The sequence below is a fragment of the Diadema antillarum genome, unplaced genomic scaffold (assembly GCF_040938485.1).
Source record: "Diadema antillarum isolate AM-2024a unplaced genomic scaffold, OU_Dant_1.0 scf00000069, whole genome shotgun sequence".
NCBI classification, from domain to species: Eukaryota; Metazoa; Echinodermata; class Echinoidea; order Diadematoida; family Diadematidae; genus Diadema; species Diadema antillarum.
Window position 1 is genome coordinate 1,671,524 of NW_027270958.1, and position 21,503 is coordinate 1,693,026.

At 37.5% G+C, this 21,503-nt stretch overlaps 1 protein-coding gene across 4 annotated transcripts in view; it reads left to right on the top strand.

Annotated features, from left to right (window-relative positions):
* Positions 1 to 382: 382 nt before the first annotated feature.
* LOC139716743 (AP-1 complex subunit sigma-2) overlaps positions 383 to 21,503 on the top strand; it is a 30,383-nt gene continuing 9,262 nt past the window's right edge. The window contains exons 1-7 of one of the 4 annotated variants that reach the window (XM_071628273.1): positions 383 to 526; positions 3,517 to 3,695; positions 4,854 to 4,962; positions 6,002 to 6,139; positions 11,517 to 11,570; positions 14,465 to 14,532; positions 20,308 to 20,412. In XM_071628273.1, the coding sequence (XP_071484374.1) occupies positions 524 to 526; positions 3,517 to 3,695; positions 4,854 to 4,962; positions 6,002 to 6,139; positions 11,517 to 11,570; positions 14,465 to 14,488 (507 nt within the window). In that variant the 5' untranslated portion in view covers positions 383 to 523 and the 3' untranslated portion in view covers positions 14,489 to 14,532; positions 20,308 to 20,412. Of the gene's footprint in view, positions 527 to 3,516; positions 3,696 to 4,853; positions 4,963 to 6,001; positions 6,140 to 11,516; positions 11,571 to 14,464; positions 14,533 to 20,307; positions 20,413 to 21,503 lie in introns of those variants that run through there. The other 3 variants (XM_071628276.1, XM_071628274.1, XM_071628275.1) reach the window with 3 other exon arrangements.

Below are 21,503 nucleotides of genomic sequence, written 5' to 3' on the forward strand. Positions count from 1 at the left end.
TAAAATCCAAATTTGATTAATTCGACATAGTTGCCCGAGTCTACGTCCACCTACCTCCTGAATATCGAAGCCCGCATGCTCCCTGCATGCTGCATAAGAGATCTACTTGCTTGTCTGATATTTTCATGATAACTTTACTTACTGACTGAACTGTAGGCCTACTTACTTATGAATGAGAAAAAGACATGTTGAGTGCATTTATTTTTGTTTGAGTTCGTAATTTCACGCACACTTCGACTCTCCGTGTCTCTTCACGTTGCACTGTACTGCGCTTCTCCAATTGCGTAAGATCCGTAGCAGACTTCGACGCGACGCGACGCGACGCGATGCGATTTTATACGTCGACGCGACGCAAACGCAGACCAGTGGAGGAAAATGGCGACATGTCCACCGGTTACACACCGTACTTAGCTCCGATGACTGAGCGCTGTGCTGGCTGAAATCTTACTGTTTCGTCATTCAAGTGGCCAAATCAAGCAGAAGACTAACCACTGAAGAAGAGAAGACAATATTTGACACCAAAATGGTAACTCTTTATAGATTAATGACTGACTTAGCTGAGTAGGAGTTTTCAGAAGCCTTTCAGAAATTTCCAATGCATCCTCGCTGGAGCTGAGTTAACTGTACTTGACCCGTAGACAGCCGGTGCGCCGGTGCGGCCCATTGTTGCGTTGCTTGGACTGGCGTGTCACGTCCCTGCCTTTCCGCCACACCCACGGGGCGGGGCTGGCGGGTCCATGTCTAGTCGGTGCAGATCTAACGTTAAATCCTAGTAAAAATTGATGGATAGAGCACTTGGTAGTGTGTTGTTTTTCTTCACATACATTGGTGTAAATACTTAAATTTATGTTATCAAGAGTCAAGAGACACCATGTTGGTAATATGGTCAGCAGGCAGACCTTATTTAACGTGACTGTACAGTACAGTAACAAACAAGAGGCCATCGAACAAGACTGAAAGAAGAGGCAGATTATTAATATTATATTACTGAGTAATCGGTCCAGGGGCAGGGCTGAGGGTAATCCTAAGTAAAAGATTCTTGCAGATATCAGCTGATTTGTGTGTGTGTGTGTGTGTGTGTGTGTGTGACCTCTTCACCTGGATTTATCCTTGCTGTTTTATGAGTGGAATGAAGTGGTTTCTTTTATGTACTGTACATTGATTGGGTAAGATCGATAGCTCCCTTGGGAAGTCTCCCTGAAAGACTAGGCAACGAGAATGAAGACAAAGTGTCTTGCCAAAGTGGCAAAGGATACTACTTTGTATTGCCAGGCTTGGATGCGAACCTCATAGTACTATTAGGCCAAGTAAAAAAAGAAAGTAGTTTCTCGTCCGGGTTTTTTGAGCAAGGCGATGAGGGAGGTCCTTACTATTTGATATCTTACTATTTTTTTCGAGGATTGTCAAAATGAAAGTAATATGTGTTTCTCGTCCGGTAATTCTGAGAAAGGTAACGAGAGAGGGCTTTACTATTTTCTATATCCAATTTATGAAATGAAATATCACTGTGGTAGCTGTGTTATGAGAGACCAAGTCCCAAGTGTATGTCTTGCCTGCACTCTGTGCATTTTCAAACAAATAGATATATGTACCATACTTGAAATGAAACTTTATGCATGCAGAAATACATTTGCTTTTTTTTCCACTACAGATGCCAAGGGAAAATGACCGCCATCTTAATACTGGTATTTAGTGTTGTAATGACATTTCTGATACCAGTGTACTTGCAATTCTGATGTATTGTGCTATTAATTAAAACAGTTATAAAACATTCTATCAACAAATGTACGACTGAAATGAATTCCATGATATTCAAAACACTGCTTTATTTATCATTGGTGTTTGTGACTTTTTGTGTCCACACAGCTGGTATGTATGTATCTGCATCTCTTCACAGTACAATTGTAGCACTATGCTGCACACTCAACTGGAAACTGGCTTGTATAATTGCAGATGGATGTCAAAATGATACTGATATGGCATTTATAGCATTAAACATTTAAAGATGTTTCTTCATGTTCTACAAAGACATTTGATAATCACTCATCATTTGGATGATGAATGATTGTATCACACTCCAGGTGATACGACTCACGGCCGTGTCCGTGAATTTACATCGTAAAGAAAAGTATCCCGCAGAAATACGAGACAAACCAGAATCCGTGGAAAAGTTATTTATTTTGTAGATACACCCATTTAATAATTCTAAATTTGCTGGAAAAGCGCGTTCATTTTCTCTTCAAAATAGAACAATACATCGCCGTCAGATGCAACGTTACAGAGCAGAGTGTACGGGCCTCTACACATTCGAATGTGTTCATGCGTGCGTGCAGACAGCTGACAGACCAGGGGATGGGGACCCTGACAGCTAGCTACAGACGCAAGACACGCATACGCGGCCGGCACGGCCACTGCACTGGCACCGTACCTTCCGACACTGCACACACATGCACATAGTCACAATGGCATGAAAATGTAAACATACAAACTCGATACAATCCTCACAAGCATTTGTACAGTACAATTCATCCGCTTAAAATATGAGAAACAGGGAAAAATACGAACAATGCGCGAAATATGCGTGGAATATCAGCGATTGTTCGCAAAAATGTTGCCGCTATCGCGTTCACGACGTACCGAGTGCGCTGTACATCACAGCCCAGGCCCGCGCCCGCTCCCATCCAACACCACAGTTCGACTGCTTTGTGGGTCATTCCTTCTTGCCGAGCTCGCAGTGTGAAATGCATGCGTTATTACATACGCACTACAGAAGCTACAGCTGTACTACAGCTAAGTAGAGGACGCAAGGCGTAATTAGAAATGAGACATCATGATTGGTAGGTGAATTGTCAATTTTTTTTTTTTTTCGGCGGCCGAAAAAATAGTAAATATCAAAAAAGTTGATGCGGCAACTGAACATCGATGCGGGCGGGGAGCGGGCTGGGACGAGAATTATGAATTTCTTGGTATTTTCAGTGCCATTTTGAAAATAGTAAATAGTAAAAAAATCGATGCGGCGGCCAAAATCGATGCGCGCGAGGACGAGAAACTGGTTTCTTTTTTTACTTGGCCTTAAACATGGGACATAAGGCAACCTGCAATCTTATCTGTGTGGTCTTAACTGCTCAGCCATGACAGCTTCGCCTAAAAAGTAACTAGCTTTTAGTAATATTATTTATTGATTGTCCACTTGACCATTTAACTCCCTTTCTGTGTAATTTGTATGATACACATTGGTCTTAGCCTATCATTTGTTTTCTTTTTTGTTATATTGAATATCAAACCCTGTCATCTGCAGGATTGTTTTTCCTTTCATTTCACGCCCCCCCCTTAAAGCTTGTTCACCACAAATTAAGGATGCCTCAGTAATTCAGACCCTTATTGTATCAACCAAATTTTCCATTTTCACGCAGCTCTGCCACTTTGCTGCATGTGGTGAAATTACTCTGTACTTTAACTTACCTCCAATTGTTTGGCAATTTGCTTCTACATAACATTTTCCCCCTTTTGTTGTAGTTGCAGTACATGTTGCTGTTCAGCCGGCAGGGCAAGCTGCGGCTACAGAAATGGTACACACCGTTCCTGGAGAAGGCCAAAAAGAAGATTACACGTGAGCTCATCGCTACAGTACTAACCAGAAAACCCAAAATGTGCAATTTCCTAGAATGGAGGGACTACAAAATTGTCTACAAGAGGTGAGTGATATGACATTTTCTAGTTCGGATGCATGTCATGTACAACATTGTATGACCATGAAACTTAGTGCTTGTTCTATGATGTTGATTGTTTTGTTGTTGCTGTTGTAAACTATTAGGAAACATCAGACCAGTTTGCCAAGTACTGTAATATTAATTTATGCATGCTTCCTTACAGAAAGTTATCAGAGGCATTGCCAGAGCTTGTCTTATAAGGTTTGCACGAGGCTTGTTCATGCAAGAACTAAACATTTATTGTTACCCACTTTTCACTTTTATTAATGTCTGAGTATAGTGCTCAGTTTGATACTGTGTGGGGAAAGGTATTGCTGTTACTGCAATTCTGTAGAGATAATACCATTTTAAGGGCATGTATCCCTTTGCTCTGTAAATGCTGAAATGTTTCTTGGCTCTACATGGACCTTGTAGAAAAGAAAAGGAAATGTTTAGTTAAGACACTTGTAGGTATTGGAGCAAAAGAAATCAAGGTACCTGTTGGTGTATAATTCCAGCAATCAATCTCTATTTTTTTTTTTTTTTGGATATGTGTGTCTTTTCATTGCTTTTATTGTGATTACTGGTGGGAAATACTCTTTCATGATTACTTCATTCAGTATTATACTGTTTTACTTCACATTACTATACCAAGGACATGAACAATTTACAAAGATATAGAAGTGAGTTTGTAAAATGTATAGAATGTTGTATTGTAATTACATGAAAAGGGGACAGAAGACAAAGAACATCAGACCATTTTAACACAGGCAGGTAATGAAGGTACATTTGTGCCACTGCAAATATGCAAAATTGTTTCAAAATATTTCAAACCTTCAAGCAACATGTATTTCATAGTACTTATAATTTCATGCATGTGAAGCTTCTGTGTGACATGAGTGCATAAAGTAAATTAATTCAGTACATCCTGTGGAGTCTCTGCAAATTATTCAAAATAGTGCAGTTCCCAAACTGACATTGTGTACATGTACAATTTTGTAAGTGTGAAGCTTTCGTGTAATCATGAGGTAACATAAGGGCATTAGTCTCTGCAAACTGACCATATTGTAGTAGCATGCTAGTGGCGAAAAATGATTGTTTTGCTTTCACAGAATAATCATCCCTGCTGTCTTTCTGCCCACATTCTATTTTCTTCATCTGTAGGTATGCCAGTTTATACTTCTGCTGTGCCATTGAAGAGAATGACAATGAATTACTAACGTTAGAAATCATCCACAGATACGTTGAGCTCCTCGACAAGTATTTTGGAAGTGTAAGTATTGTAAAACTCTTACTTGGCTTGTTCAGTTTACTTTAATAATACAATAATAATACAATACATTTATAAGGCGCTTAATACCGATGTTTCTAAGCGCACAGTTTACCGGAAAAATTAATATCTATACCAGAATAATACCAAAATACCAAAATACAAGTACAAACATACCAACAAAAAAAAAAAAAAAAAAAAAAAAAAAAAGATACAGTGTATAATTACGATAAATAATGAAAATCAAAATCAGTGTGCACCTCCATCGACCGACCCACAACTGGACTATTCCAAAGAACTATCTACTAAAAAGATAAGTCTTAAGCAAAATCTTAAACTGATTAACGGAAGTGGCTTGATGTATATAGGCGGGTAGAGAATTCCAGAGAGAAGGGGCAATTGTAGAAAAAGCACGATCACCGTATTTTGTGGAAGTACGTGGTCCAGGAGTCAATTGCATTGTCTGCATTTTATCTCTTCCCTGCACCCAACATTCATGTCCTGTATAATTGTATACATTCTTTTGTATTTACTTATGTATTTTTTTAGCCAACTTGAGCTGAGTGAAAGGTTTCAATGCAGTCCTCAACCCTGACTACTTTTTTTTTCTTCTCCTTGTAATTGGTACTATCATATTGTCTTTACAGGGGAAACACATGCAATCAATTGTAAAATTTTGGCAAAGAGTGCTAGAAGATGAGATAAATTTTTGAGCCAGTCTAAACCAAACGATGTGGAAGATTTTACTAAATTAAAAAGCAATATCAGTATTAAAGTACGAGAATGAAAGCTCATTTACTAGGTCTCACCAGATATGTGACTACTTTTTGACCCTGATATGACCTGTAGGTGGTGATCAGATGACAAAAAAACAAAAAAACAAAAAAACAAACAAAAAATCAACTAATGACTCGTGAAGCTGAGTCTTACAGTGTCTACAACGTTTCCTGTCAGAAATGATTGCGTTTGTACATCTACATTTCTTTGTATGTACATTACCTAGATGCATTCTGCCTACGACTTCCCCCCTCACCATGTGCAGGTATGTGAGCTGGACATCATCTTCAACTTTGAGAAGGCGTACTTCATGCTCGACGAGCTCATGCTGGGCGGGGAGATTCAGGAGACGAGCAAGAAGAATGTCTTGAAAGCGATCCAGGCTCAGGACCTCCTCTCAGAGGTTTGTGCTAATATCAAATCTATCTCTTTCTCTTTCTCTTTAGTCTCTTTGACCTTTCAGATTTTTTCTGTTTAGTCTGGCCTACCATGTTTGGAGAAATGGTACCATGTTTTTATCACATTGTTTTAAACCTGGGGGGCATTTCATGAAGGAACTTGTCGGATAAAATATCTGACAAGTCGATTATATCCAACAAGTTTTGAGAAATTCTTTAGTCTGATTGGCTGATTTCTCTGAACTTGTCGGATATAATTGACTTGTCAGATATTTTATCCGACAAGTTCCTTCATGAAATGCCCCCCAGGATTCAATAAATCAAAAGAAAAACTAAAAGAACTTCACATGAACCAGATGTGATTGCAATTTTTGAAGAAATTGCCATTGTCTGATCATACCTGAATCAGTTGTGGTTTTTGGCGAAACGCTAAGATTATGACGAGCCAAGACTTACAGAGTCAGAGTCTGATCCAAATCTCCGCATGTATTTTTCTGTTTCCTCTGCAGCTGAAAAAAAAAATATTGTTTCACATTTGTTTTTTGTTGTGACAATGAGACTTCAGTTGCTGATTATTATTATTTTTTTGTTTTTTGTTTAGCATTAATTGCACATACAGAGTACATTGAAGTATTATGAAAGTTTGTTTTATGAGCATGTTCAACTTTATTAACTTTTAATTCATATTCTTTTGACTCTTTAACATATCCAATTTGATAATCTGTTACATATTTGCTGTGATATATTATACAAGACAAGAGATAACATTTCCGAACACTGAATACACTCAAACCCCTTCTGGTTCTGTAACTGTATGGGGTCTAACTGAGAACATGGTCATACTGTATACCACTGTCTCATAATAATGATAATGGAAATCTCTCGTGTATAAATACTGGTCATCAATTCTAAAACATTACACTGTACGGCATTGGTCAAACCTCTCTGGCAGTGGTAGGGCCACAATGATACGGACCAAATCCAAATTAATCTCTAATTGAAATGCGATAATGGAAATTGGATTTTATCATTAAATAGCCTGTAAATTAGCATTACATTCTTGCTTGTCAGTGGTTCATCCATTTAAAGCAATGGTACTGAAGGTAATGTAGGAAAGAAAGCAATTAAAGATCATCATATTTTGGGCAAATTTGAGAGGTTTGACCAGTTCTGCTCTCCACCCTCACAGAAACTTCACCTTTGAATCATAAACAAGTAATTCTCACAGTAGCAATTATAACATAATATACAGGAGGGAACTTTAATAGGTACAATGGCAGGAACAATCATCAACTCCTTGTTCTGTGTTGAGCTTTGATGCCACAGACAAAAGGTAGATTATGCCACACTAAATGTAAATTCTGAAAGGTACACTTTCCAGTTTGCAGCTCAGCATGGAAGTTTCTCCTTGTACAAATGTTGCTCAGATAAACCAGAGAGTGAGCAAGGAATAAGAAGACAACGAAATAATGATAAATTGTTTGGTTTGGAGTGCACAAACTCTGTACACACACACAAAAGGGTAGATTTAGTATTTAGATGTGTTCCAGATTTATACTTGTGAGGTGAATTGTAAGTTTGGGCACTAATACTGATTAATGATATTTATATTCATATTGTGCATTTTTTTTTTTTTGGGGGGGGGGGGATGGGGATGGGAGAGAACTATTCATTATCAACCGAGAATGAGAAGCTGATGATTGAGTCTGCTATTCATCACACAATAACACTATCTCCTTGTTCATAATCCGTCATACATAGTACATCTTTTCATTCCTACCCACACTATTGAGAACCCTTACACATAACCCATTACTCGGGAGCAGTCCAGGCTGCAACGAGTCCCGATCATGTCATTACATCCATCAAGTAGCAACACTTTATATGGCAGGTGTCTATGGGTACACTGACATCTTTCAGCTAGTGAAAGTCAAAGTGCAGATTTCCAGTAGTGCATGAGTGCACCAACACTACGCATAAACATATTTTATATGTTGAAATTTTCACATTATTGTTTATTCACATTTTGTAGTCAGTAGATCTGCAATTAACAACCACAGATGCTGGCGTTTATGATGTTTTGAGGGGGTGCCATTTTCCCCTCAGTAGTCTTGAGCAATTGCAAGCACACACACGTACAATGTACACATGTACAATGTACATGCATTTGTATGTTTCAACTCATATTCTTATATGTAGTTTGTGACATTTTCATGTGTTTTGATTTGGACTTTGTGTTTCTGTGTACTATGAGCTGTGGAGTGCAATATTTCAATTGTTATGTGATCAATATCTTCTTCTCCAGTCAGATTTGACCATGTGTATGATGAATTATGCACATGTGTCTGTGGGTGTGTGTATGGGTCTACATCCACGTATGTGGTGTGTGTGTGTGCATATGTGTTGGTGTTTACAATGTGTATTTGTATGCCTTCAAACAGATAAGCGTTGGACATAGAGCTTTCCATAGGATATATGCAAAACCATATCAATGACTGCTCACCATAAAGTTTGTAGATACAGTGCAGATCCAATGGCTTTCAGGAAAAGACGTGCGCATGGCATAAAATGGTCAGAGTCAGTCGATGGGTACAAATGGATGCCAGATTGTGAATTGTGTAATGTACAAGTGTACCAGATTTTATGTTTTTGAAATTCTGATGGATGAAAGTGTCCTAGATTCATTGACATTCATTTTGATTCAAGTTCAGTGTAGAAAAAAAAAATAATGTCTACAAAACGAAATTAAAAACTGCAGTTTGCAGTGAACATGTCAGAGTTTGAAAGCAAATACTGTATAAGCTGTTATTTTCGTGTACAGATATTTTCGCAAATAAGGAGGTCATTGACATTTTCGCGAGATGTTGTTTTTGCGATTTTGACACCAATGCTATCACAAGTGCACTATTAAATGCCTGTTAGTTTGAGATATTTTCGCGTGTTAAATTTGCGGTCCAAGAGTGATTCGCAAAATTCGCGAAAAATTAAACCCTTGTGAAAATAACAGCTTTTACAGTAACTCCATAATGTATTGTATGTGTATGTCTATGGCCTTGCGTGTGCTCTTGGTGTCTCAGTCCGTGCATGGGTGCTTTAGACGTCTCTTTCAGTGGTTGATGTTAGAGAATGAAACAAATCAAAGGTGTGGTCACTTATGTATTGTAGCCATCCGTCTCTGAGTACAAGAGACTTGGTTGTGTGCAGGTCAGGGCCCCGTTTCAGAAAACTTGTCATAGTGACAACTGTCACATTTCTCTGACAAATTTGCTCTCAGCCAATCAAATGCAAGGATTTCCGTAGCTTATAACAACTATCATAACTTGTTATTGATAACAAGTTTTATGAAACGGTGCCCTGGTGTGGTGATGTACGGTTGTACATGTATGTAGTGCTGATCATGGTGCATTTTGATAGGTAGTGAAATGATGAATCTGACCTGTTACGTTGCTTGGGTGCAGAGTGGTGGATATAAAGGTCTATCAATAAGAATTGTTAGAGCAAAGTGATCAATAAGTATACGATATCATTATTATCTGCCATGGACCCACTTGTATGAAATATGGAGTATGTTACAGATGTAGGAGAATTTTTATTGAAAGTACCTGGCATAAGAAATTTTGCATCTTATTTGTTTTTATAGGTAAAATGCATTGATATTTCATTCGTGCAATGTAGGCCCCATCGGGAATATGATTTTCATTCATGCATGCGCCCTTTATTATTGTGATGCAATATACGGCATGTACACAGATTTTAATTTCAAGCCATGGTTACAAATCTACAATGTACATTGTATGTTTTGTGTTTTCAGGGAATAATTTTCCAACTCAAATTTGACTAGCAGTTTCAGCTGATGAACAATATTTCAAATGGTATCTTGTACACTTTTGTGGAAGAAAACTGCACCCAAAACATAGTTTGTGTAGCAGTGGTGTAAAAATGCATAGCAAATTGCGATGCGATACCAGGAAAATTATTGCCTGGTTTTAGACCCGCGCTTCTCAAACAGTGCCCCGCAAAGCTCTTGCAGGTGGGCTGTGACGTTGGTCAAAAAATTGAATTAGAATGATCAATATGTCATCTTACTGAGTCTCAAGAAGAAAAAGATTGTAGAAGCCAAAGTGTGCCTCGAGTTGAAAAAAGTTTGAGAAGCATGGTCTTTAATAGACAAAGGCCCTATGAAAATGAAGGCTGTGATTGATGATTGCTGGATTGGTGGTTAATGCAGTCATGTATATTTTAAGCCAACATGTGAAATGGTGTATCTGTGGCATGTTAAAGGGAAGATAAACCCCGAGAGCAATGTGGATTGAGTGAAAGCAGCAACATTAGTAGAACACATCAGTGAAAGTTTGAGGAAAATCGGACAATCGATGCAAAAGTTATAAATTTTTAAAGTTTTGGTGTTGGAACCGCTGGATGAGGAGACTACTAGAGGATATGACGTATGAGTGGACAACAATACAAAGAAAATATAAAGGAAATTCAACAAAAATTCACTTTCCTAGAATTATGAAAGAGCAATGGACCAACCGCTTTCAGAAAGCAGGGGGAATAATTGCTACCCTTAACATATGTCAATATCAAGTTGGTGGAATTTGTAATTTTCATGAAAAATTGATTTTTGTAGTATTTTCTTTATATTTTCTTTGTATCGTTGTCCACTCATACGTCATAACCTCTAGTAGTCTCCTCATCCAGCGGTTCCAACACCAAAACTTTAAAAATTCATAACTTTTGCATCGATTGTCCGATTTTCTTCAAACTTTCAATGATGTGTTCTACTAATGTTGCTGCTTTCACTCAATCCACATTGCTCTTGGGGTTTATCTTCCCTTTAAAGCAAATGCATGAAAACTACTCTGTTCATTGTTGCAGGAGTGTCATGGTCTCTGTGTGTATGAACTATACATTCTTTCTACTCTCGACAAAAATTGCGACATTCGGCACACAATACTGCAGCCAATCATGTGCAATGGGTTTTCAATTTGATCACTAGAGCTGGGCTGACCTATTTATAAAAGAGATTATCTTGCACTTGTTTGTGTGTATAAAAATATATATATTGCGGAATTGCAGTTTGCTGAATAGTACACAAATTGGCACAAAATTTGACTTTAACACATACACTATGTAGTCTAAAAAGTACCTGAATTTACATATTTCATGTATTGCCCTTGATATCTGCGTAAAATAGCCTTCATTTTTCACGTATGACATACATTGTATGTTATCATGTATGCATACATACAACATACATTTTATTGTGTATTGGAAGGAGCTGTAATGCCAGTTTCATTTGCATACTGTACATGTGAAGGTGACTGCCATTGTAGTTAAAATGAAATTAGGGGTTCACCTTTAAGTATTTTCAAACTGCAGCTCGAGCTGAGTGGGAAAACCAATATCGTCATAACCGATGATCTCTTGGACGAGGTATCTACGGGAATCCTTCGTTTCTTGCCTCCTTGTAGAAAGATAAAGCTGAACAAAAAACAAACAAACAAAGAATAGTTCTGCGCTTTTCTATCATTTCAACTCTGGTTGTAATCACACATTGTTATTCGCAGTCATCGTCTTCTTTGCACTAATAAAACCTCCCCTATCCACAAGCTGTGCACCCTCTCACATCCAAAGAATCATCCAGGGTGTTATTTAGAATGTCATAGCTATTATAAAACTTGTTAACTTTAATGGTATAGTTTGATAATCATGTTTTGTTTTTGTTTTTGTTTTTGTGGACATGTTGAAACTGTTTACAGTGTATGTGTGAATATACATATATGTACATACTCTGTACATTCATGTTGTTTTGTTCGGGCCTGTAAGTAACTTTTGATCACATCCTTGCATATTAGTACAGACAAAGTTTATGATCATTTTGAATATATGTGTTCCCGTCTAGAAGAAAATGTATGTGCATTACAGTGCACAATATATGTTTGATAAATGTTATAGGTTCTAAATCATATCAGAAATAGATAAGAAGTTCGGTGGTTGAAGTGTTTGGAAAATCTAAGGAACTCCCGGTAGCCACTGTTAAACCACTGCCAAACTGCTAGACATCATGACGTTTTCTCTGAGACAAGCTTTGTCTTGTCTATGTGATAAAGTACCCTGTTGCATTGTGATCATGAATAACAAAGAAAAGTGATATGATAATATTAATGCTGACATAGGCAAATCTACAAATTAACTAAAAGTGTACATAGTATGGATTTTTTCCTCAAATATCAACATTTTCACATCTTCCTGATATTGTTGACGTTCCTGCATCATCATTGAGATTGTGTCCGGGTGTGCAATTGAATATATCCACAACATTTTTTAACAGGGATGACATCCCCTGAGAAAATTGTAATAAATCTGGTGACAATGTTCTGTCCAAGGCGAATTGCTATCCTTACCCCATCTGCTTTACCCCCCCCCCCCTGCTCCCATCCCCTTCCCTGCTCCCATCCAAGTTCAACTGACAGCTTGATGGCCTTAACTCCAGAGCTATGCTTTTGTGTTAATTAGATATTAATAAGAGAATGTCATACATTATGGGGTGATACAGTGCTTTTTCTGATGCTGAAAGAGCAATGCCATTCTGTGTGCAAATTTGCTTGAATAAGCAGTATTAAAGACGACAACAAAACAACACATTGCTGCTATGGCGAATCTAGAGGGGGGCGCAACCGGTGCATGCCCCCCCTTTATTTTTCGTTAAAAACAAAAGAAATAGGAAGAAGAAATGAAATGAAATCCGGAAGTGGCACCAGAAATATTAGTTGCGCCCCCCCCCTTTACAGAATTCCTGGATCCGCCCGCTGCATTGGTAGAGATTTCAATGAAATCTAAACAAAAATTTGAAAGTTTATAGGATATTCATTTCACAAGTCTTCAGAAAACATTGACATTGGTTGGTCACGTGGAGCTTGAAATATAAATGAGAATGATGCTGTAATCACATCTTAACTTTTATATTTAGATATTGTAAACAAAAATATAAACACCATGTATTTTGTTGTTAATTCTGCAGCTACAACCTCTCCCCCTTTTTAAAAAGGCCATTCTTACCTGGTTGACTACAATACTTTGATGTAAATCACACAGAGTATTCTTTATTGATGTCATTCCAGGGAAAGAAGTTTGTTGAAGACTTGTGTACAGGTCATTAGGAGACTTGTGAGGTCACGGGGTCATGACCTCATCTGATTTGCATGCGTGGTTGTCATTGATAGTACCACAGTTTGAAAACGTGAAACTTGAAGGTCCAAAACTTTGTTTTTCTAAAACTGACTTTCATGGCCCAATGTTTTTAACTTGTTGAAGACTAGTCACCAGTATACTCAGGCAGGTGTCTGTGGGAAATTTGTTATAGCAAAATAGCAAAATCAAATCATCCTTTAAACAGGTTTATGTAACTTCTACTCCACCATAATGTGTGTTTTAATAGTCATTTATTTACACTATCTGTGAAAATCTACATGTACCACTGACCAAAGGATGGCGTGGCTCTTTAAAGATGGTTAGCTAGTTAATCATGTATCAGAACACCCACTAGCATTTGTGTCTCGTAGCCATGAGTGTACATCTCAAACGAGTGTCAGATAGGTGTACAAGTACTGTAGTTGTGCTACATGTACAGTTGAACCTCTCTTATCCAGCCTCCCTTTATCCGGATCTCTCTATTATACGGACGCAATCTCGCCGTGATTTAAAAAAAAAATAATTACGGGAGGAAAGGGGGATTCCCAGCTTCTTGAAAACTCCTACACAAACACACATGAATTACATGTACTTGATACATTTCTTAATAATTATTTAGGTAAATTATCCCAAGAATTTATGAAAGAAAATGATTTCATTCTTGCAAACACAAACCTCTATTTTGAGGTCTGTAATACTGAGTGGGTCTGTAATACTGAGTGTAACAATGAAAAGGTTGCAGTATACACATTACTTCATGTGGTACTACAATGGGCTACATCAGTACATGTGTATGTATATGTACATGTATAAAGCATTGAGTCTCCCGTATCCGGCCAAATCCCTTATCCGGATGAGCCCCGGTCCCGACTTGTCCGGATACGAGAGGTTCAACTGTATTTCATTATGATTTGTCTCCTTCCATCCCCACAGACTGCTCCTAAGCTTTAAATGTTGTGATATTTTCAGTCATTGATCATTTCTTGTTATAGTGTCAATGCTCTTCTAACAGCTCTAAAAAAAAAAAAACCAAACAAAACCAGAAAACAGGTTTATATCGATAATCAGCTCATTCATTGACTTTATGTGTGTAACATTTTTGTTTTCCCCATCTCTCAATGCGATTCCTCTTGTAGCCTGATTTTTACGAGGTTAATTGATGATTCAGCCCAAAGCTACATGAATTGCAGAAGTAAACTGGCAAGTAAGCAAGAAAGTTATATGCAGTCATTATGTATTATTATTATTTTTTAATTTCATGCCTGTCCTGTCTTATTTTTCTAACGTTTCCTGGTCCTTCTCATTTGTTTCATGGTGTTTTCATGCTCTTTAGCCGTAAGTGCGGTAGTTTCTCATTACTGAAATGTGAAACTGCTTGCATTGAAGCCTATGTATAGATGTGGAAACCACTTGATAAAGCTATTAAAACTAAATAAAAGAGTTCACTTTTGTTCAGAGTAGCCTACAAGAATGGAATGAATGTACATGACAATGAGTGTACGCATATGAAATTATAAGGAGAGGATTTGAAAAATAGAAATTGCCAAACCACAATATTTGTGTAATCAGGAACGGAAAATCTAGTATTTCATACAATGTAGGTAATAAAAAGAAAATCACATCCTACATACTTGTTTCTTCATAATGTTTGAGAGGACACAGTCTTTATCAACATCTGTCTAAATTTGTTTTGTGTCTGGTCTCTTCATTCACTGTCAAATGTACTTGTACAGGGCTCGACACTAACGATGGCCCGGTGGCCCGGGGCCACCAAAAATGAAAGTCGGGCCACCAAATTTAAAAAAAGGGCGAATTTGGTGGCCAGCCTCGGGCCACCAAAATTTTGGGAAAAGTATGTCAATAAATTCGTAGCATTTTGTGCCGGAATGCATGCAGTGTGTAATTCATAAAAAAAAAAACAAGACTTTTATTTTTTATTGGTTTTTTTTTTGGCCACCAAAGTTTTCTCTTGGGCCACCAAAAATTTGAAATTGACGATTTTGGTGGCCCCATCGGGCCACAAAAAAAGAAAAAGTTAGTGTGGAGCCCTGACTTATACCATCGGCCATTCTCGACATGTAGACAGTTTCCATGGAAATGCATACAGCTCATATTCACTACCACAGATGGTATGGGAGGTGGCAGGGGAAGCACACTATGTCAAAACAGTTCATCTTCATAATTATGTATATTATCTTTTATCTGGAAGGCAGTAGACGTACTGTTCTTTATTCTTACTGTGTATTCTCTTTATTCTACCAGAAGGGTTTAGAATTAATCCCATTCTGCGTGCCAGTTCCTTTAGACAACAGAGCTTCCAATTTGTATTTTTCTGTTTTTTCTTCTCTTTCCCTTTCACTGTCTTTAACAATGGTTATTTTTTTAGTTTTTGTTTTCATTTTAATTCAACCAAATGAAAAAAGGATGAAATTCTCTGATGTAGCATGATAAATATGAACCAAAACTTAACTCATTAAGGTTTCGTTTTATCTTTGAACTGATATTGAGGAAAGAGCTTACACTCTTTGTGTTCCTGAGAATGTTAGAACTTGTATGTTACCGAAGTACATGGATCGCAATACCTGAAAATGGCAGTAATGCATAAATATACAGCCCTCCCATAAAGGTCCCATCTACAAACATGTAGGTCCATTGAGCCCTTGTCAGTAAGCCAGAAATACGGTAATAAAACATTAAGACATGCAGAAAGATGACACCATTGCTGTACCATATTAAATGAATACATAATTCTTGAGAATATATGAATGTGTGTTTGAAAGTATACAGTAAGTATGCAAGCAGGGAAGCCGTAATGTGCATCTGAACATTGTAAAATGGGTTGTAGATTGCTGAATATGTTTGTTAGCAGTCACTGTGCAATACAGAAATTGATATCAAATTACTACTGACAGAATTGTGATATTTACCATAATTCGTAGAGGCATGTGGTAAATGAGATGACAACTTCTGAAGCATTCATTTCCAATCGACATTTTGGTTGATGCAAGGAAAATGCACCCACTTTTAATAAGGGATGGATTTTGAGAGTGCTCAATCTTGTATAGATTGATATGTACAATGTAGGACTTTGTATTCGACATGGGCGAAAGGACTATGGTATATTATAACTTAGTGTCAAACCAGTCGGGGCATTCGGAGAGGAGGCAAGACAGACATTAATTTTCTGGTTATTTAATAGACCTTTTTTTTAAAATGAAAGTTTGACATTTTCATAACAAAATTAAGGTCATTGCTTTTACTGAATGTCAGAAAGTGAACACCACAAAGCAACTCATCAGAAACATGCCGTAACTCTGGAAGTAGTTCACAGATGGGCCGCAGAACTGTAATTGTTGTAAGAGATTCAGCAAATAGTGGAGAACCAAATGATTTGAACAAAATAAGGTGCATTAGTACAGCAGTGATTGCAATCTTTAGTTTGTTCTGTCTTTATATCAAAATATTACTAATTTTGTAGTTATGATGTACATTGGTTTAATTACTGTATCTTTGTTAAGTGATTACTGTATGTAATATGTGCCTCTTTCATAGGGGAAGTATTTTACTTGTAAAAACATCGAACCCCCAAAACACGCATATATACAAATGGGCAAACCACAATTGTATGTTGTATGTAGTACATGTACTTACATTCTACGATACTACAGTAATACTGATTTTTTTTTTTCTTGTGTGTTTGGTATTCTGTCTTTGTTTTTCAAATTAACATCTTTAGTCTATTTATTAGGAAAGTAAGAATGGGCAGATTTTGGGATTTATGCAAGGGACAATGTTTTTGTCTATAAAAGATGTTGACAAGCTGTGTACCAATCAGAAGTAAGTCACTCCTTGTGAACTAGTCTACAATGCTGCAATCATGCTTTTTAAACAAAAATATAGTTGTACCTCTGTGAACAAGTTTTGTGGTGCCCTGCCTGCAAAGATGTGCATGTACGGTGATAGTGAAAATTCATGCCATGAGCTCTTCATAAATACTTTATTAAATACTAAGTTAACGTTTCCCAAGTCCGCTGGATGCTACACAAATCCGGATACAGGTGCCAAGAGATTTTTCCATCCCATTGAAAAGTAACAGAGTCCTTGTTCTTGTACATTGTACATTCCTATGTGTCTTGTTTGCTTTGCAAAGCCTGTTTTCACATGTTGGAGTGCTATCTCGTACATGTACCATGCCAGAAGGTTTGGTTGTTAACATTTTCCCACAATTCTGTGTTAATGTTTGCCTTTTTTTTTTTCTTGGAAAATTTGTTTCTGATATCTGTAGTAGTGTTGAATTGTAGCCTGTTCAGTTTTTAGTGGTAGCTGCTATTGACAACTTGCTTACTATGTACATTGGAATTTGACTTCAAAGTATACAAAGTGCTTTTACGGCCAGTGCACATTTTTAATTATTGATAGAATGCTGACTATGATTATTCACTTTCTCTATAGCACAGAAATATGCATGAAATACCATCTTTTCTAACAATGAGGGGTTTTCCAAACACACTAAAATCAATCTTTTAAAATATTAACAAATATCTGTCCTGATGAAAAACTTTCTCAAAAGCCTGTATTGAAATTTTTGCGCAGCTGCTTTACTGTGTGAAGCTAATGACAAAACACATCTTTTACCATAACTGGTTCATTTAGTTACATCAGTTGTAGTGTTTCTAGTACAGTGCACTCCCGTTATAACGAACACGGTTATAACAGAATTCCGGTTACAACGAAGTAAAAATTATGGCCGCAATGTTATCCTCTCTATGTATTTTTATTGTTTATTTGTTCGGTTATGACGAAATTTTGATATAACGAAAGAAGACTGCCAGTCCCGGGGACTTCGCTTTAACGGGAGTCCGCTGTAGTTACATATTCAGTCCTTTTCCCCGTATTTGGGATCAAGGAAAGACTCTCTTCGTGTATTCTCTCTCATGATTTGTGGGCGCATGGGTCTTCCCGGGATCTGTCTCTTTGTCATACGTCATTAGATTTTTCTCTTGCAAGTCATTCATTTATCTTCATGCCTTGTGGGGCTCTTGTAATTTCATCCAAATCGTGTCTATGTGTATACATACAATACACATTGTATATCATGCACATTTTCCCAATGTACATACTACTTCACAGTGAGTGACATAGAGCTTATCTCTCTGTTTGTGTGCATGTGCTTGACAACGTAATGTATAAGCTGTTATTTTTGTGTACAGATCCATTTTTTCAAATGACAAGGTCAGGGACATTTTCGCAAGATGATGTTTTGCGATTTTGACACCTAGGCTGCCATAAGTGCAGTAATGCCTGCCAGTTCGAGATATTTTCATGTGTTGTTAAACTCGCGGTCCAACAGTGGTTCGCGAAATTTGCAAAAATTAAACCCTCGCGAAAAATAACAGCTTATACAGTTAGAGATTCATTGTGTCAACATCTATTTCATTACCACTTCCCAAAGGGATTCTTCATGATTTCTCTTAGACTATATTGATATACACATATATATCTTACATTAAAACAGTAATTTTCCTTTCCTTCTTGTGTGAACATAACCTTGCATAGAATTTTATAAATCATTTGTTGCTTCATTCAAGTGCATCTCTCTATGTAATTCTACATCCAGCTATATGTGTATAGTGTGTGGACCATTGATATTGTGCATGGAACATATTTCTCGCAGGGTTAAACTAATAGCCACAGTATACCGTTAGTTTAGACAACAAGAAGTTTCTTCTTGAGAAACCATTGTGCGATTTCCAGTGTAGATTAGTTACATGTGCACTACTGTATAAATTTACAAAAATTTGCTTTATATACTATAAATATCAAAAATTGTTTTATCAAGATTTGTGTGCTTAACAAGACAACAATTATGACTGTGATTGTCAGTCCCTATTGCTTAGAATAACATGAATGTTTGCATAACTATATTATAAAAAATGTTTGCTTGCTTAGATTCCACTGGATATTTATTTTCCTTAACCTGTTAGTGTCTGTCTGCCATTGGTGGTGAAATTACAGCAAAGGTTTTTGTGTACATTTTAAGATGGTTTCCCCAAACTATTAAACAGGCTTTTGCTAAATCTATTACTACTACAGTGCACATTTAAGATTATAGCATATATATCCATTATTCAAACAGATCGGCAGGGGCATACTGGTATGTGTGTAATCTGTAAATACAATGTGTATGGGAATCTATACTGTCTAATTTGGGGAATAGGGAAATTCATTTAACCTTAATGTCTGACAGTTTAATATTTCTTCATTTCTTTATGTTCCCTGTCAAAATGATCCCATGCTATTCAAGAAGTCATCAATTCCTGCTGCAAATTCAAATTCAAATATCACTTAGCTCTTATGATGATATTAAGTGTCTGTATGTGTTGACAAATATACAAGCAATATTTATATGAATGTACTAGTTGGGACAGTTTTACATTTTATTGACTGCTAGGTAGCTGACATTTGTCCCATGACCATTCAAACTCAAGTTTGTTACAAAAGAAAATACTGTTTGGTGTGAAGGAAGCATGACAAAAAACCCCAAAAGGAGGAGAAGCCTGCCAGTAGAAGGGAAAAATGCAAAGAGCAGCTGAAATTTCTGTGTTTTGTTAATCGTCTGTTTTACTCACAAAGTTTTTGTTAAAACTAGAAACCTTTTGAACTACTTCAGCACTCCTGTCCACCAACATGGCTGAATCTCAATCATAGGTGAAAAGTAGCCCAAAAGCACTTCTACTCTCTTTTTTTAGACACAAGAGTTTGCTTGAGGTAATACATTTTTGTAGCTCATCGGGAATCTTAGGATCATTGTGATGGACCCTGACCCAACCAACCCCACCCCTGACTACAATAACTGAATGAGGACATTCTTACCCCTCCCCTGACAAACTGCCCCCACGCCCTCTATAGTTCCATCCTCACCAACTCTCGACATTGACACTCTTCTTTATGTTTCTGTCTCCCTTTTCTTACCCTGTAGGAGTTGGAGGCTACCCGCAATGCCCTGGAGGAAATGGGTTTCCTGTAACTCCCACTTGACCTTCGACCTGATGACAATAATTGCTCACAAACCCCACCCTCTCCATCTCCTCCTCCTCCTCCTCCTCATCCATCACCTGCTCCCCCACCCCAAAGACTGTTCACCTGTATCAAAAGAGTGTCAGACACATCTAACAAGCAACATTTATGCACATAAAAACACACATAAGTGGGATATACACATTGTACAGTACCGGGTCCTTGGGGTCACACAGAGTTGCCAAAAAGAAATGAAAATTCGAAAAGAATATTTGGATTGATTTTATAAGAACTTGAACTTGTAGACTAGGTATTCAGTTTTACACACTGTTCTGTAAAAGTATTTAATATGAGCTCAATGTATCTGTCCACAAAGCTCTATTCTTCTGTGGTAAGATGTAGTACAAGAGGGGGGGGGGGGGTATGATCTCATAGGACAAGGTCTATGTTGAAGGCAGCATAACTTGGTTTGTCAAGTTCTGCATGCCCTCCTGGGAATGACTTCCGCAGGTAGCAGTCCTCCACGATGTAACGCAGGGTTTGGTCGGGGAGGCCAGCAGTCACATGCTGGGCTATCCTAGAACCCCCATCAATCAAGTTGAAATTCATTTTTCAGGATGGGAAGGAGGAGAGAGGTTGAGTTGGAATAAAGATGCTGGGTTTTGTGACACAAACATATTTATTACAAACCTCACTACAAATGCACCTGTTATGATGCAACCAGTCGTCTCTATAATTTGAGGGGGGCACCTTATGATATACAGATGTCTGCATCAGTGTGATATGATACGTGGTATTGAACTCTGCATTTCGTTGAAGCTTTTGTGACTTGAGAAGAAGGGATGGATGTCATTATAATACCTTATGTATGTGGCCCACACTTTTCATACAATGTGTTTTAGTGTGGCAATACACTTTGACTAGGATAGAGATTTAATTTGTTCAACGTCAATTTATGTAGAGTTGGCGACATTCTCAAATCTCTGATTTGCCTTTGAAGCAGTACTAATACAAGATTATTAACATCTTATAGTAACCTGGATATTGTGCTAGAAAATGTGCATGAGGCCTTGAAAGCAAAGTGGAATTTCAAACCTGTGAGATTATAAGAGAAACGTGAATCTATTCAAAGAGAAGTTACTACTAGAGTTTAGCTGA